The sequence below is a fragment of the Bos taurus genome, chromosome 2, assembly GCF_002263795.3.
Source record: "Bos taurus isolate L1 Dominette 01449 registration number 42190680 breed Hereford chromosome 2, ARS-UCD2.0, whole genome shotgun sequence".
NCBI classification, from domain to species: domain Eukaryota; kingdom Metazoa; phylum Chordata; class Mammalia; order Artiodactyla; family Bovidae; genus Bos; species Bos taurus.
In genome coordinates, this window is record NC_037329.1 from 19098655 (window position 1) to 19116094 (window position 17440).

At 40.4% G+C, this 17440-nt stretch overlaps 1 protein-coding gene across 1 annotated transcript in view; it reads left to right on the forward strand.

Moving 5' to 3' along the window:
- Positions 1-17440, forward strand: part of PDE11A (phosphodiesterase 11A) — a 423445-nt gene that overhangs the window by 272050 nt on the left and 133955 nt on the right. The window contains exon 10 of the mRNA NM_001205422.1: positions 10202-10252. Within this exon, the coding sequence (NP_001192351.1) occupies positions 10202-10252 (51 nt within the window). The remainder of the gene's footprint in view (positions 1-10201; positions 10253-17440) is intronic.

A 17440-nucleotide genomic window follows, 5' to 3' on the forward strand; every position in this document is an offset into this window, starting at 1 on the left:
CTGCTTGTATACTATTCGCTGACTTACTCCCTCGGATCTAATCTTATCTCTGTAGCCACCAACCTTGCCCAGACAGCATAAACGCTGCCCCTTTTCACTCTTACTTTTGAGCTTCTCTTTCCTCCATGGCAACTGTTTGCCCTTGTGGCCCCAGTCATTTTGACAGTGACCCAAACTAGGCCTCGTCCCTTCTTACTCTTTTTACTCCAGGGGTAGCTTCCAGCAAAACCACACTACTTCAAACATAAAGTTCTCTATGGTGTTCCTGCACAATCAATGCAAATAATCAAGGTATTTCTGCCCAGATCACCAACCATGGTAGTCTTGTTGATTATGCAAAAACCATGAGGGGAGAGGTACAGAAAATAAATATATATTCAATAACAAGCTGCTTGAAATATGGCATTAAGTGAAATCAGATCTGGCATTAAGAAATGTCAGTTCCAAATATTTAAATTATAGATTTGAAAAAGCCTTGACACACATTATAGTTGTTTTAGAAGCAGAAATAACCAATCCAAGTTGTTCAGTTAGTCCAAAAGAATGCTATGTTCTCTTCTTTTGCTATTAACAAATAAGAAAACAAGCAAGCAATGAGTTCATTAGAAAAACACTTGTGAAATATTAATACTCTTAATAACCTACATGATTAAAAAAACAGCCTCACTTTCACACATAACGTGGGGAGTTATGCAATTGTGAGAAAGGAACATTTATTTTGAAACAGTTATAAATTATAGTGTAATATGCATATATAGAGAGCTATATTAAATTACAGTAAGAATTAATCCAAAAAAGACTTTTGAATTTAAATGTTAATGGCTGAGATCTTTTATGAGAGACAACTAAAAACTTCTTAAAAATTAGAATTATTGCCACGTGCAACTTTTTGGAAAGAAATAGGCTATTTCTCTCACCCCAAGGACATTAAAGTGATTGAAATTGGTAGCTAAGCAGTTCCTAAAAGCTATGGAACTGAATTAACCCAATAATAACCTTTCAGTTATAATAATTTTCTTCTATGGGTATCACAATATGTTTAGTCAAATCAGCAATGATTAATGACCATATGCTACATGCACTACATATGTTAAATATAAAGAAGGTAATAAGGTTATACTATAATCCCACTTATTTGAAGATCCTGTGTACCACACACAACTCTTTGAAATACAGAAGAGAATCAGGAAAGAAGCAAAAATGGACAAGCACCATAAAATTCACAGGCTGTGGTTCATATATTGGATTCATTTGCCCTGATTTCAAAAACAATTCTAATTCTACCTGCTGTTTGACTGACCGAACCATTGTGGTAATCTTTAGAGCCCATCACCTGCTAAGCCTGCTGTAGGGTTATACCTTCCACTCCCTCGAAGTTAAGTAGAGCCATGGAACTTTCTCCAGCTGGTGAAATGTGAGTGGAAAATGCAAATATTCCCTGCCCTTTCCTGATAGGTAAACTGAGACTCAGCGAGTTCGGATAATTAAGGGCTCATGGACCAGGATTATGAGCCCAGGCCATCTAACTCCAGCGTCCCTGTGTTCAACCAACAAGCTATGTTGCTTCCCAGCGCTGGTGTACTAAGTGACCACAGAGTAAGAAGACAAAACTACTGAATGGAAGAAAACGACCTGCTGTAAGAACGCTGTAGATAATCCATAAAGCAATTAATCCACATAAGCAAAATCAAGTACCACTACTGACCCCTGTAGACAGGGAGAAAATGAAGTCATTCTGTAAACCAGTGCAATACAGGGGATAAATTCTGATTTCTGGGCCCAGAAATGTCAAAGAGTTGACTTATTTTACACAGGATCTTTACCAAATTGCTTGCATAAGCCAAAGTGTTCTAAATAAATCCAATGAAACTAATTTCACAGCGTTTTTATCTCCATTGTCAATGAAACTCAGAAGTGTAAAGAAATATAGTCATGAAAGCTAACTAGCAGAATAAAACTAAAGAAACATTTCTAAGCGTCTTAAAAAGAAAGCTATTCAAATCATACTGGGATTTGGGAGAAGACCCAAACCACTTTATTTCTTTCATTTCTGCTCACTCCTTCCCTCTAATCTAGACATTTTAAACCTAGAATCCATCGATGGGAATCAGAATAGTGGTTCTCACGGTGTGGTTCCCAGACAAGCAGCAACAACCTCTGATGCTGGGCACTTGTTAGAAATGCAGGTTCCACCTTAGCTGCTCTGAACCAGGAATTCTGGAGGCAGGCATCTCTGTTCTGATGCATGTTAACGTTTGTGACTCACTGAGCGAATGAATGACTTAAGAGATATATGAGAATTTCTGAAGTGTAAGAATGTAGGTGAAAAATTATCTAACTTTGGCATTGGGATTCCATGGGAAGATTCTTGACAAGCCCTCCCAGGATAGTAAATATATGAGGGAATAAATTTTGACTGCCTCCAACAACCAGAGGGTGTGGAAAACCATTCTGTATGAGAAAGGAATAGAATTTTGTTATTTTACATTTGAAATGGAGAAATAGGGGAGAAAAGGTGAAAAGGAAGTTTATATTGGAGACAGCTCCTGCTGTTGTTGTTGTTCAGTCGCTAAGTCATGTCAGACTCTTTGTAATCCCATGGACTGCAGCACGCCACGCTTCCCTGTCCTTCACTATCTCCCTGAGTTTGCTCAAACTCATGTTCATTGAGTCAGTGATGCAATCTAACCATCTCATCTTCTGCCACCTCCTTCTCTGCCTGCCCTCAATCTTTTCTAGCATCATGGTCTTTCCAAATGAGTCAGCTCTTCGCATTAGTTCAAGTTCAGCCACCCAGTCGTGTCCGACTCTTTGCGACCCCATAAATTGCAGCATGCCAGGCCTCCCCTGTCCATCACCAACTCCCAGAGCTCACTCAAACTCACATCCATCGAGTCAGTGATGCCATCCAGCCATCTCATCCTCCCTTGTCCCCTACTCCTCCTACCCCAATCTCTCCCAGTATCAGAGTCTTTTCCAATGAGTCAACTCTTCGCATGAGGTGGCCAAAGTACTGGAGTTTCAGCTTTAGCATCAGTCCTTCCAAAGAACCCCCAGGACTGATCTCCTTTAGGATGGACTGGTTGGATCTCCTTGCAGTCTAAGGGACTCTCAAGAGCTTTCTCCAACACCACAGTTCAAAAGCATCAATTCTTCGGCGCTCAGCCTTCTTCACAGTCCAACTCTCACATCCATACATGACCACAGGAAAAACTATAGCCTTGACTAGAGCCTCAGCAAAGCACTGTATGAAGCACAGTGCTTCATACAACTACCAGCAATGAAATAAAACTGCTGCTGCTGCTGCTAAGTCGCTCAGTCATGTCCGACTCTGTGCAACCCCATGGACTGCAGCCTACCAGGCTCCTCCGTCCATGGGATTTTCCAGGCAAGAGTACTGGAGTGGGGTGCCATTGCCTTCTCTGAAATAAAACTGGGGCTTCCTATTTCCTCATAGCTCAATCAGGAAAGAATCTGCCTGCAATTCAGGAAACCTGGGTTTGATTCCTGGGTCAGGAAGATCCCCTGGAGAAGGAAATGGCAACCCACTCCAGTATTCTTGCCTGGAGAATCCTATGGATAGAAGAGCCTGGCATGCTACAGTCCATGGGGGTCACAAGAGTCAGACACAATTTGGTGACAAAACCACCACCAGTAAAATTTATTTGCCAGGATCAGAAAAAGAAGACCAAAATATCTATCACAACGATTTACACATAGTACATACACAATACAATGATTTACACACAGTACATACACAATACATATACGCTTATGCGAACTACGAGTGTGGCCTTCTTTCCTGCAGGCAGTAGTTAAAAGGCAGCTGAACTGATGCCATTCTGACAATGGACTGTTTTATTTATTACCCTAGATTCTGCAGGAATCTCTTATTATCCTTTAAATTCCAAAAGAGTTGGTCTTTTTTAGAATATTAAAAATCTGTTTTATGACAGATATAGCCCAAAGGCTATGATAACAGGTCACTCAGCAGACACAGTTATTTGAAGTCATCTTTCTGAACATTTTATTCCATTAAACAGCAGACACTTTCTTAAATATTTAACAGTAGAAACTGGTGATTTCTCAGTTTCCCCGCATTTGTCCAGTTGCAGTGTCTTTGAAGCCTATCATCCTCTTGTTAAGAACTTCTAGAGAATGGCTCTTAACTCAGATAGCCCTTCTATCAAGTCATCCCAAGTCAATTGGCTTTTCATTCCTTGTGGTTTGCCACCTTTGGCAGAGGCCTGCTGCTGATCTCAGAGTTTCTTTACTTCTTCTGAGCTCATCAGAATAAAGTATTTGCAATTTTACTACTACTGCTGCTGCTGCTGCTGCTAAGTCTCTTCAGTCGTGTCCGACTCTGTGCGACCCCATGGACTGCAGCCCACCAGGCTCCTCCATCTATGGGATTTTCCAGGCAAGAGTACTGGAGTGGGGTGCCATTGCCTTCTCCGAATTTAACTGCAGACCACCTTAACTCTGATACCAGTTTTTTCCAAGTGCCACCAAGTGTCGCTTTGCCACCTGAGCTGTAAATACATCAGTAAATATTCAGGCCTCCCGAGACAGCCCATCTGGGTCCTCAGCAAGGTCTGCGTTCCTTCTCCCTGTTAAGTGGTTCTTTATGTTTGTACTTCTGGCAGCCAGCATTTGCAATGGTTCATTTCTCATTCCAGGAGCAAATGGCTTCCTAGATCCACAATAAATTAACATTCAGTATTCTCTTGTCAGAGATTTGCCCTCCGCTACTTAAGGGCAGTTCCTGGGATTGCAAGGCAAGCATTTGGCTCTGATCTTGAACCGCATACGGCAGAGGGCAAGGCTTGCTACCGTGGTCCTATTTCATAGTTCTGCTCAATGTTTTCCTTTTGAAATATAGTTAACTGTCTTTTCCTGCTGTGGAGACACGGCACAAAAACATGACTTCTTTAGTCTGTTGTGCATGGGTCTAACAGTTGCTTTCTTTTACATTTTCTTGCCTCTGTTTCTTTGTTTTGCTAGGAGCAAGTTCAATCCAAAAGATAATTAAAGTTGGTAGTGTTTTGCAAATAGTGATTTATTTTTGGAACTATAGAGATTTCTTCGGTCAAAGCTCACCCATGAAACTGAGTCACTAGATTTTACTTTAAAGTATTTTCGAAATGAATACAGCTACCAAAGATAAAGCTATCTGGAATAGACATTTTCTTGTGAAAGTTTAATGTCTGTTAAGTGCTCTGTGGGTCAGCTGTTTACTTTTGTAAGTAAACTTTATACAAATTCTATTTAGCTGTCAAAAAAATCTTGTGAGTGTGTATGTAATGGCTAAACTCTCATAAACTAATGATGTTCTTCATAGAGGAAGTGTATATATAAGATTTGCAAATGCTTCTTTCTTCAAAACCATTACAGTACATTCATTTAAAGCTTTTTTATTCTATCAAATATATTATTACTCAGAAATAAATAGTATCTCTAACTCCTTGGTATGAAATATATAGCTTAAGGGACTCTTTTAAAGTTAATGTGCTCTAGAAACATGGAGGAAACCTTAACTTATCCATAAGGGTTTAGCAACAATAGTAGCTTAAAAAATAAATTCTTTAACTTGTTTTTTTATTCTCCACCACAGAAACTTGCATTATTTTTAGTCATCAGCCGTGCCTTGTGGTCACATCCCCATGTGCACACACACATACAGTGATTCTCTTTGGAATATTGGTTATGCTATAAATAATCAGGAATTACTTTGATCTGATTATATTTCCTTCGATGGCATCCATAGATTAGTCTCAGATCTTAGATTAGTGAGGTTATTTGACTTTGCTGAAAATACTCTAGACTTGAGATATTTGGTAGGTTTGCCAGATAAAATACTGGGAAGGAAAAGTCACTGGGAGGGCTTGAGTGAGGAGCATGAAAAATTTTGGAATGTGGCTTAAAGTTTTCCATACTTGTTTCCAGCCTTTTTAATTTTGAGAGAGGAGAAGTAAGGTTACTGGGTAAAAACAGAAAGATGCCCAGTTCAATTTGAACTTTAGATCAACAACAAATAATATTCTCAGTATAACTATGTCTCAAATAGTGCAGATATTAGTGATTTATCTGAAATTCAAATTATATGGGGTGTCCTGTATTTTTATTTGTTAAAACTGGCAACCCCACCTACACTGTTCAGTTTATGCTGTAAGACATATTATGATTTTGTTGAGGAAAAGACATAAATTAAGGCCACTAATAATACAAGCAGAGAAGCATATGAGAAATAGATTCTTTTCTTTGAAGATTATTTTCTATTGCATGATTCATTCAATATTTGCTGAGTGCCAACTAAGTATCAGGCATTCTTCTAGGGACAGGATATCCATTGGCAATCAAAACGAGATTTGATCCTTGCCTTCATGGTGCTTGCAGTCTAGAGGGGGAGGCAGGGGACGAACAAGCTGACACATAACTCCAGCTGTGATAAGTGATGTGAAAGAAACAGCCTGTGAACACAGAGAGTAATGGTGAGTGAGCTGGTTTCTCAAGGCACAGACTGAAGACCTCATTGAAGAGGTAACGTTTAACCTAATTTCAGAAGGATGAAAATATAAACCAGGAGATAAGGGCAAATAAGGCTCTAAGATGGAAAAGAGCTTGGTGTATAGAAAACCCTAAAGGAGGTGAGCATGTCCAGAGAATATATAGAAGAGAGTGCAGGGCATGCAGTGTGATTTGAGAGGGCGCCAGGGGCCACATCGCGATGTTATTCTAAGTGTAACCACAGTCACTGATGACTGATGAGTTTTCAGCTGGAGGATGGCAAGATCTGATTTATATTTCTTAGGTACCACTCTGGCTGATGTATGCCAAAGAGATCAGAAGGGGTCAGGGTAGAACGATGATTGTCGGGGCCCAGCTAGGAGAGGATGGTGGACTGGGCCTGGGTAGGTGGTGGTGAAACTGGAAAGAGTCAGGATACGGGAGTGGAAATGACATGTTGTTCTGCTGGATTCAATGTGAGGGAAAGAGGAAGGGGAAAAAAAAAAAATCAAGGATCACCCTCAGGTTTTTCTACTGTAAATAATTGATTGGATGAAGTTCCATCATGTTGCTGGGAAGACTAGGAGAAAAACAGATCAGTGACATCCATTTCCCATGGCTCCTGTAACAAGTTAGCACAAACTTTGTGGATTAAAACAACAGACAGAACTTTATTATCTTGAAGTTCTAGAGGTCAGAACTCTGAAATGGCTCTCCTTGAGCTAAAATCAAAGTGTGAGTAGGCTGTATTTCTTCTAGGGGAGGCTCTGGGGGACAGTCTGTTTCCCTGCCTTTTCTAGTTTCTAGAGGCTTCCTGCATTTGTGGGCTCATGTCTCCCTTCCGTCTTTAGAGTTAGCAATGGAGCATCGATATTTCTCGTGTCACATCACTGATTCTGACTCTCCTGCTTTCTTCTTTGACTTATAAAGATTCCTGTGACTATATTATGTTCACGTAGATAATCCAGGATCATCTTCCTATCTACAGGTTAGCTGATGAGCATCCTTAAATCCACTGGCACCTAAATTCCCCCTTGCCATGTAACATAAATATGTGCATGTTTCAGGGACTGGGATGTGGACATCATGAGGGGACGAGGAGCATCGTTCTGTCTACTAAAGATAGGAAAATCAGTGGGCATGTTTAAGCATGTTAAATTTGAGATGCTACCGAGTCAGCCAAGTTGGAAGTTAACAATGTAAACAGCAGGTTATGTGGATTTGAAACTCAACGAGAGATTAGGGCTAAATTTGAAAGTTGTCAACCTATAAATGGTATATAAGGTCATGAGCATGTGTGACATCACTGAAGAAGAGACTGAGTAAATGTCTCCATTTAGAGTTCAAATAGAGGAGGCAGGCTAAAAGAGAACACAGAGAAAGAACAGACAGGAATGTGGTATGACAACCAAAATAGTGTGGTGTCAAGAAGACCCTCTTCAAAAACGGCCAGAGCAATCACCTGCATTCAATGTTGCTGCGAAATACATTTGCAGATCTGTCCAGAGAGATTTGGATTTGATAGCAAGAAATTGAAAACCTTGATACAAGCTGTTTCAGTGAAATTATGAGGGAACAACCAAAGCTGATGCAGTTTGAGGAGTAAATGGATGTGATCCCTGACCACAGGTGATGAGGGAAAGTCCTGAGTGTCCCCACAGCCTCTGCAGACGCTCAATAGGAAGAGTGAGATGGTCACATTTGATCAGAGGCTTTACTACAGTAAGCAGCTAGGAGCTAAGCAAGGTCACTGTTGTGCATTTCTGTCTGGTCAGGGTTGCATGGTAGCTGCAACGCTGGTATACATGAAGGGGGTACAGATGTTACTAGGTTCTCAGTGCTGTGCTCTGTGTGTAAAGCAGTCCTGAGGGTGACTGGAGCAATGACACATGATCACCTTCCTGATGCATTCCAGGAAACCCTTTAGGACCAAACAGCAGAAACTGCTTGGAAGGATAAAATCAGAGCATTCTATAGCAGGGTGCAAGGATCTCTTGTCCTGTGGAATCTGCTTTGCTGGCTTGTTGCCCTTCTAGGGATTCTTTGAGGGGACAATGTCGCCTCCTCCTAGACTGCAGTTTACCAAAGGGCCTGCTCCTCATGAACAAGGTACTCTTACTAGCTGATGATACATCCCTGCTCACCAACAAGAGACTGTCCGTTTCAGAAGAAATGTATTACTTTACTTTTCAGAGCAAAGTATGCACTAAGAAAGCTGTAGTTGAAGAGGGCTTTAACCTTTCTCAGATTTATTTGATATTTGTACAGATTAAGGATGAAACTGGTAGCATATGTATAATGTGCTTGTGTATGCACACACACACATTGTGTTTGTGTGTGCATGAGTGTGTGCATTTGCCTCAAAACATCCAGTACTGACTCATGGAAATGTGAGTTTATTTGTTCTACAGAACAATAAGTCTGGAACAGGGCAGACCAGGGTCAGCTTCATTTCTCTTTCCCTTTCTGCTCTAGATCTGTAACAAGGCATCTATTCACGCTTATGGCCATAACCTCATAGATGACAGATTTTGCTGAATATCTAGGCCTTACAGCTGTTTTCCAGGGAAAACAAAGAAAGGATACAGGCAGACCCAACACTCCCACATATATTTCATCAATCAGAGGAATGTCACACGGCCACCCAACATGATAACCCCTAGTGGCAGGGAGCCTGCCAATTGGGTTTTTGATTTTCAAACTCTATCAGTAAGTTATGATGCGATGATAAAGCACAAAAGCTGATTTCTTGCTCATGTGACACAGAATCAGCAGTGTGTTGGCTATGGCTCAGCTCCATGCATCTTCTTCACCTGGAGACCCAGGCTGAGAGGGGCAGCACCTCTCAGGGCCATGCCCGTCCTGTGGTGGAGGGAAGAGAGCATGGCAGAACCACATGATGGCTCTTAAAGGCTGTTCTCAAAGGTAGCATCATCACTTTCCTCCACCATCCATTGACTAAAATAAATCATATACTAAAGCTGATGTCCATGAAACAGGTACATATCATCCTCTTACAAAAAACATTGCAGGGGACTTCCCTTATAGTCCAGCAGTTAGGAATCTGCCTTCCAGTGCAGGGGACATGGGTTCAATTCCTGGTCAGGAAACTGAGATCCCACATGCAACAGGGTGAGGCCAATTAAAAAGAAAATTGCAGATGATTGGGAATAACAATATATCTTTCCTAGAGAACAAAAGCAGGCAAATAAGAATAGACCAGACATGGAAGTTGAGTCAGCAAATTACAGTGTCTGCCACAGGACACACACAGAGACACACAAACACAAATATGCACATATATACGTGTGCACACATACATATACCTTTTAATTTATTTGCATTTCAAAGCGTTTCATGGGAGAAATAGTCACACCTTGGGAACTGTTGTCTTGAGCCACATCATGTCCCTTGGGTAAAATAACTACTTATAAAAATATCCTGGTATAATATACGTAGCCTTTAACGTGGACTGTCATTCCATTCCTCATTGTAATAGATTTCTCTGTAGTTGCACAGAAGATAATCTGTATCACAGATGGTTACTGGGAATTGCTCATCATATATTAGCACCCACTATTACGTCAAGGTGGTGTACTTGAACAAAGTTTAGTTTTGTGCCAGGAGAATTTCAGAAAATTAAGTCATGTTTAGTTATTGAAGTGGTTTTTTTTTTCCTTTTTTTCTGAACCAGGTGCTATCTTATCATGCAACATGTTCAAAAGCTGAAGTTGACAAGTTTAAGGTAAGGAAGCAAATAGTGCATAAAGTTAAACTTCCCGGGGCTTTTGGACCCTTTGTATCTTGCCTCTAAACTAGTCCTGCCCTCTGGATGCTGGGGAAATAGAACTGGGTAAGGCCCATTTGCATATTTCAGTTTTAGAGGGGAAAAGGAATTTATGTATAACTGAATGGCCCCTTCCTAATCATTTGAATGATTCAGTATTTCTTTCTTTCCTTTTTTAAGTATGCAGGATATCAGAAAAAAGAAATCTGTGTAATATGATGAGAATCAGGATGCCTGATTTTGGCATTTGTCTTACCTCTTTCTGTTCACTTAAAATCTTAGGGTATATTTCTTCATCTGTAAAAAGAAGTAAAGAGATTAGAATAGTAGCTACCATTTACCAGCTGCTTACTATGGACCAGGTACAATACAAAGCATTCTATCTGTATTAATCTGTCTCATACTCCTATGAAGTAGGTACTCTTTTACAGATGAGCAAACTGAAGCACAAAGATATTGAGCAGACAGGCCAATGTCAAACGATTGTAAGAGGTACAGTCAAGCAATCTGGCCTTAGAACTGGAGTCCCCTAACCACTGTGCTACACTGCCACCCAGCAAGACCCCCTTCCAGCTCTGACATGAGTCTCAGACATTCCGTTCCCCTTAGTCACCCTCCTTCCCTTCAAGGCAGGTCAGGATTCTTGCTCCTCTCCCTGCACTTCTGAGTGGTCAAAACAGGGGAGTATGGGCAACCTGATTTTCCCTCCTTTGGGAAGTTTAGGTGTCTGTCTTTTTCAGATTTTTGTGGAGGTTCAGAGAATTATCGGGCTTCCCTTGTGGCTCAGCTGGTAAAGAATCCGCCTGCAATGCAGAAGACCTGGGTTCAATCCCTGGGTTGGAAAGATGCCCTGGAGAAGGGAAAGGCTACCCACTCCAGTATTCTGGCCTGGAGAATTCCATGGACTCTTTAGTCCATGGGGTCACAAAGAATCGGACACAGCTGAGCAACTTTCACTTCACTTCACTTCAGAGAATTATCAGCTAAGTTACTACAATCATAAGAAAGAATATGTATTTGTAGTAACACTTGATGGTGGTTACTCTTGAGCATGTCATTTGAATGTGAATGCATTTTGTCTTCCCAGGAAAAAATGGCCTGGAGACCTTTGGGCCTCATGATTGAATCAGATCATTAGGGTTCAGTCACACTACTTAAAAAAAGAAAACAAGGGAAGACCCTAAACTCACAGCAGGGATGAGGGAACTGCTAGGAAAGTCAGGGAGCTGCATGTGGGCAGCAAACAGAAGTGAATTGCTTGGACTCCATCCAGGGACATGGTTTCTCATTGGCTTGGAGAGATTCTTAGGAAAAGACCTGCCATGATGACCCAGATCAAGAAAGCCATGGTGCCAGTGAGATGACAGCAGAGAACAGAGGAGAAGACAGGGCAATCAAAACCACAGCAGTCAGGGTCTGTTTGCTGTGGAGATCAACATCCCACATAGGTGAGCAGCAGCAGGGCAGGGCTTTTTATATACTTTGTTCTCTGTTCTATCTCTACTGCTGTTCACCATTCTTGGAACATAGTAGCACTCAATAAATACTTGTCAAATGGATGAATGAATGATTGAATGACTAAATCAACCCCAAAATCTTTCGTGTTCTATAACTCAAAACAGTTATTCATTAAGAAAAGGTTAAAAAATATGGTGATATATAATTATCTTTATTTATTTTTATATTTACTTTTATAGATTTTGTTGTTTTTTCTTTATTATTGAAGTGCAATTGCTTTACAGTGTTGTGTTAGTTTCTGCTGTATAAAAAAGGGAGTCAGCTATGTTATATTTTATATATATTTATATATATTTTATAAGCATGCCCATCAAAAATATTAAGGCTTTTTTAATCACATTGAGTTATGTAGACATTCCATATAAATATTTTACTGTTTTATGTTTTATACTTTTACTATTTTATAATTATCATCATTGCTGAAAGATGGAAGGGGCAGGCAGGGAGAAAAATACCAAAGCTCATAATGGACTAAATATGATGGCAAGAGCTATGTGATGTGACATGTCCAGTACTGAAGCAGCCGAAATCAATAGCTGTCTACTTTCTATAAGTCCTGCTCTATGCTCAGGCTTAACTCTTTCCTTAGAATAAGGAAAACACATCGTCTTGGAATTTGCTGAGCTTCTTTATTTTTAGCTCACAAACATATTAAAAATATGAAGTATTTAAATTTGAGGGAAAAAAGCATTATTTCATCTTAAAATGATCAAGATTATTAACTAAACTGATTTATTCCAGATTTTTATCCTGTAAGATATTAGTGAATATTTTATTAGAATGTAATTGAGATATAGTAGATAATTTTAACTTAGTGGCTTTTTTTCTTGAAATATAAAGTAAATAAAACATTATCATAATTGGTAGCTGATATCTTATAATTGCAGCAATAACATGTAAATGTAGTGGGCTTAAAATAATCCTGCACATAGAAAAGTATTTACTGAAATTTCACACTAGAGTATGTGCAATGGCAGTTTCCTAACATTGTAGCTAAGTAACAGTGAATAAGTGCTTTGTCTTACAAATAAATTATGCATATATTAAAAATATTATAACCTTGGCTACTACCATACTTTTTTCAACAGAGCTGCGTGCTAAGTCACTTCAGTCATGTCCAACTCTTTGCAACCCTATGAACTATATCTCGCCAGGCTCCTCTATCTATCTATCTATCTATCTATATATATATATATATATATGTATATTTATAGAGAAAGGGAGGGAGAGAAAGGAAAAATTTGAAATGTAGAATCAGAGTTATCCATGAGATTTCATAAGTGGAAGAATGGCTGAGTTTCAAAGTGTTGTGTTATACCCAGTTGGGACCAAGCTAGTGATCAGTGATTCAGAGATGAGGTCAGAATTTGGGGAGAAAATGGTTTCATCATTGACTGCTAAAAAGATCTGGAGGTCAAATACTCAGATCAGACTCCAGTTGCAACCTACGATTCACCACATCTGGGATTCAGACATGTCTTAAAGACCAGTGAGATGTGGTCTGTTTACATGAGAGTCCTCTGAGTAAAAACTTCTTCCTATTGGGAGTTGAGGCCATGGGCTTCAGTGTCTGGAGAATTCCAAGTTCAGCAATGGAGTCTGCCTCTTGGATTTGTCCCTTACTCCAGCCTACCATGAATTCATGTTCTCAGCTAAGGACGTGAGTGGACACAAAAGGCATGGACTTAATATAGTTTCAGTGAATTAAATGCCCCCAAGAGCACAGGGATTCCAGAGTGTCAGTAGCACACAATAGGATACAGCAGCCCAATAGAAGGAAGCATTACTATGACCAGAGGCAAGGCACCTCCCTACCAATATGACCAGCAGAGGCTGAGGGACTCACTGCAGACTGAGTGGTCACATCTTAAGGACAAGAACCTTGAGAGATGGAGAGCCCAAAATCCTGGAGGGTATGATACATACCATTCAGTCAGTTCAGTTCAGTTCAGTCGCTCAGTCGTGTCCGACTCTTTGAAACCCCATGAATCGCAGCACACCAGGCCTCCCTGTCCATCACCAACTCCCAGAGGTCACTCAACTCACGTCCATCAAGTCAGTGATGCCATCCAGCCATCTCATCCTCTGTCATCCCTTTCTCCTCCTGCCCCCAATTCCTCCAAGCATCAGGGTCTTTTCTAATAAGACAACTCTTCTCATGAGGTGGCCAAAGTATTGGAGTTTCAGCTTTAGCATCAGTCCTTCCAAAGAACATCCAGGACTGTTCTTCTTTAGAATGGACTGGTTGGACCTCCTTGCAGTCCAAGGGACTCTCAAGAGTCTTCTCCAACACCACAGTTCAAAAGCATCAATTCTTCAGTGCTCAGCCTTCCTCAGAGTCCAACTCTCACATCCATACATGACCACTGGAAAAACCATAGCCTTGACTAGACAGACGGTTTGTTGGCAAAGTAATGTCTCTTCTTTTTAATATGCTGTCTAGGTTGCTCATAACTTTCCTTCCAAGGAGTAAGCGTCTTTTAATTTCATGGCTGCCGTCACCATCTGCAGTGATTTTGGAGCCCAGAAAAATAAAGTCTGACACAGTTTCCACTGTTTCCCCATCTATTTAATATGAAGTGATGGGACCAGAAGCCATGATCTTAGTTTTCTGAATGTTGAGCTTTAAGCCGACTTTTTCACTCTCCTCTTTTACTTTTGTCAAGAGGCTTTTTGGTTCCTCTTCACTTTCTGCCATAAGGGTGGTATCATCTGCATATCTGATGCTATTGATATTTCTCCCGGCAATCTTGATTCCACTTGTGCTTCTTCCAGCCCAGCGTTTTTCATGATGTACTCTGCATATAAGTTAAATAAGCAGGGTGACAATATACAGCCTTGACATACTCCTTTTCCTATTTGGAACCAGTCTGTTGTTCCATGTCCAGTTCTAACTGTTGCTTCCTGACCTGCATATAGGTTTCTAAAGAGGCAGGTCAGGTGGTCTGGTATTCCCATCTCTTTCAGAATTTCCCACAGTTTATTGTGATCCACACAGTCCAAGGCTTTGGCATAGTCAATAAAGCAGAAATAGATGTTTTTCTGGAACTCTCTTGCTTTTTTGATGATCCAGCAGATGTTGGCAATTTGATCGGTAGGTCAGTAGGTGCCCAATATGCTACTGGAGATCAATGGGAAATAAACTCCAGAAAGAATGAAGGGATGGAGCCAAAGCAAAAACAATACCCAGTTGTGGATGTGACTGGTGATAGAAGCAAGGTCCGATGCTGTAGAGAGCAATATTGCATAGGAACCTGGAATGTCAGGTCCATAAATCAAGGCAAATCAGAAGTGGTCAAACAGGAGATGGCAAGAGTGAATGTCGACATTCTAGGAATCAGCGAACTAAGATGGACTGGAATGGCTGAATTTAATTCAGATGACCATTATATCTACTACTGTGGGCAGGAATCCCTTAGAAGAAATGGAGTAGCCCTCATGGTCAACAAAAGAGTCTGAAATGCAGTACTTGGATGCAATCTCAAAAATGACAGAATGATCTCTGTTTGTTTCCAAGGAAAACCATTCTATATCACAGTAATCCAAGCCTATGCCCCAACCAGTAATGCTGAAGAAGCTGAAGTTGAACAGTTCTATGAAGACCTACAAGACCTTTTAGAACTAAACCCAAAAAAGATGTCCTCTTCATTATAGGGGACTGGAATACAAAAGTAGGAAGTCAAGAAACACCTGGGGTAACAGGCAAATTTGGCCTTGGAGTATGGAATGAAGCAGGGCAAAGGCTAATAGAGTTTTGCCAAGAGAACGCACTGGTCATAGCAAACACCCTCTTCCAACAACACAAGAGAAGACTCTACACATGGACATCACCAGATGGTCAACACTGAAATCAGATTGATTATATTCTTTGCAGCCAAAGATGGAGAAGCTCTATACAGTCAGCAAAAACAAGACTGGGAGCTGACTGTGGCTCAGATCATGAACTCATTATTGCCAAATTCAGACTTAAATTGAAGAAAGTAGGGAAAACCACTAGACCATTCAGGTATGACCTAAATCAAATCCCTTATGATTATACAGTGGAAGTGAGAAAAGATTTAAGGGACTAGTTCTGACAGATAGAGTGCCTGATGAACTATGGACAGAGGTTCGTGACATTGTACAGGAGACAGGGATCAAGACCATCCCCATGGAAAAGAAATGCAAAAAAGCAAAATGGCTGTCTGGGGAGGCCTTACAAATAGCTGTGAAAAGAAGAGAAGCGAAAAGCAAAGGAGAAAAGAAAAAATATAAGCATCTGAATGCAGAGTTCCAAAGAATAGCGAGAAGCCTTCCTCAGTGATCAGTGCAAAGAAATAGAGGAAAACAACAGAATGGGACAGACTAGAGATCTCTTCAAGAAAACTAGAAAGATGGGCTCAATAAAGGACAGAACTGGTATGGACCTAACAAAAGCAGAAGATATTAAGAAGAGGTGGCAAGAATACACAGAAGAACTGTACAAAAAAGATCTTCACAACCAAGATAATCATGATGGTGTGATCACTCACCTAGAACCAGACATCCTGGAATGTGAAGTCAAGTGGGCCTTAGAAAGCATCATTATGAACAAAGCTAGTGGAGGTGATGGAATTCCAGTTGAGCTATTTCAAATCCTGAAAGATGATGCTGTGAAAGTGCTACACTCAATATGCCAGCAAATTTGGAAAACTCAGCAGTGGCCACAGGACTGGCAAAGGTCAGTTTTCATTCCAATCCCAAAGAAAGGCAATGCCAAAGAATGTTCAAACTACTACACAATTGCACTTATCACATGCTAGTAAAATAATGCTCAAAATTCTCCAAGCCAGGCTTCAGCAATATGTGAACCGTGAACTTCCAGATGTTCAAGCTGGTTTTAGAAAAGGCAGAGGAACCAGAGATCAAATTGCCAACATCCGCTGGATACATACCATTAATCACTTTCAATTCTTTATTATCTGTACTCCTAGGTGATATGGCCTAAAGCAACACCGATTTTCTATATGATAAATCTGTAGTGAATCTTTAGTAATCATTCTAGGCTGGTACCACATTACTTTTCCTTGCATCTTATCTTCTGATTTCATACTCTTCCATGTTGGAGATTTCTCTCCCTATTCTAGAATACCATAAAGTGGGGGGCAGTGCTTTCATTTCTGTTTTGTTCTCTTAATCCTATTTCTTCTGTAGGGAAAAGCTTCCTTGAGGGGTGTGTGGTAGTGGGCGGGGGGTGGGTTAAAGTGTGAAAACCTTTCTAGAAGTGCCCCTAGATTGTCTAACCAAAATAAGTAGGTGAAACAACATATAATTGCTCATCCAACAATGTCAGAACCTAAGCCCATTTTTTGTCTTTCTGATACATCATTTATACCTTGGGAAACAGTCCTTTCTGTAGGGCCACCTGTGCACAAAAAGTTTACAGAACTTCCTTGAACTAATGAGTTTTTAAGAGTCTGATTCAGGTTATAATACTAATTTATCACTTATGGGTTGGTCACCCTATATATTGAATGAGGAAACCAAGATCTAAAGAATGGTTTTTATTATCATGAACGTCACTGATCTGTCTTGAACTTGAAATAAGAAATATGCATCCAGAAAAATCTGTGCAGATTCTAGTGCCTGTGTACTTCTGTTCTGCTCTGT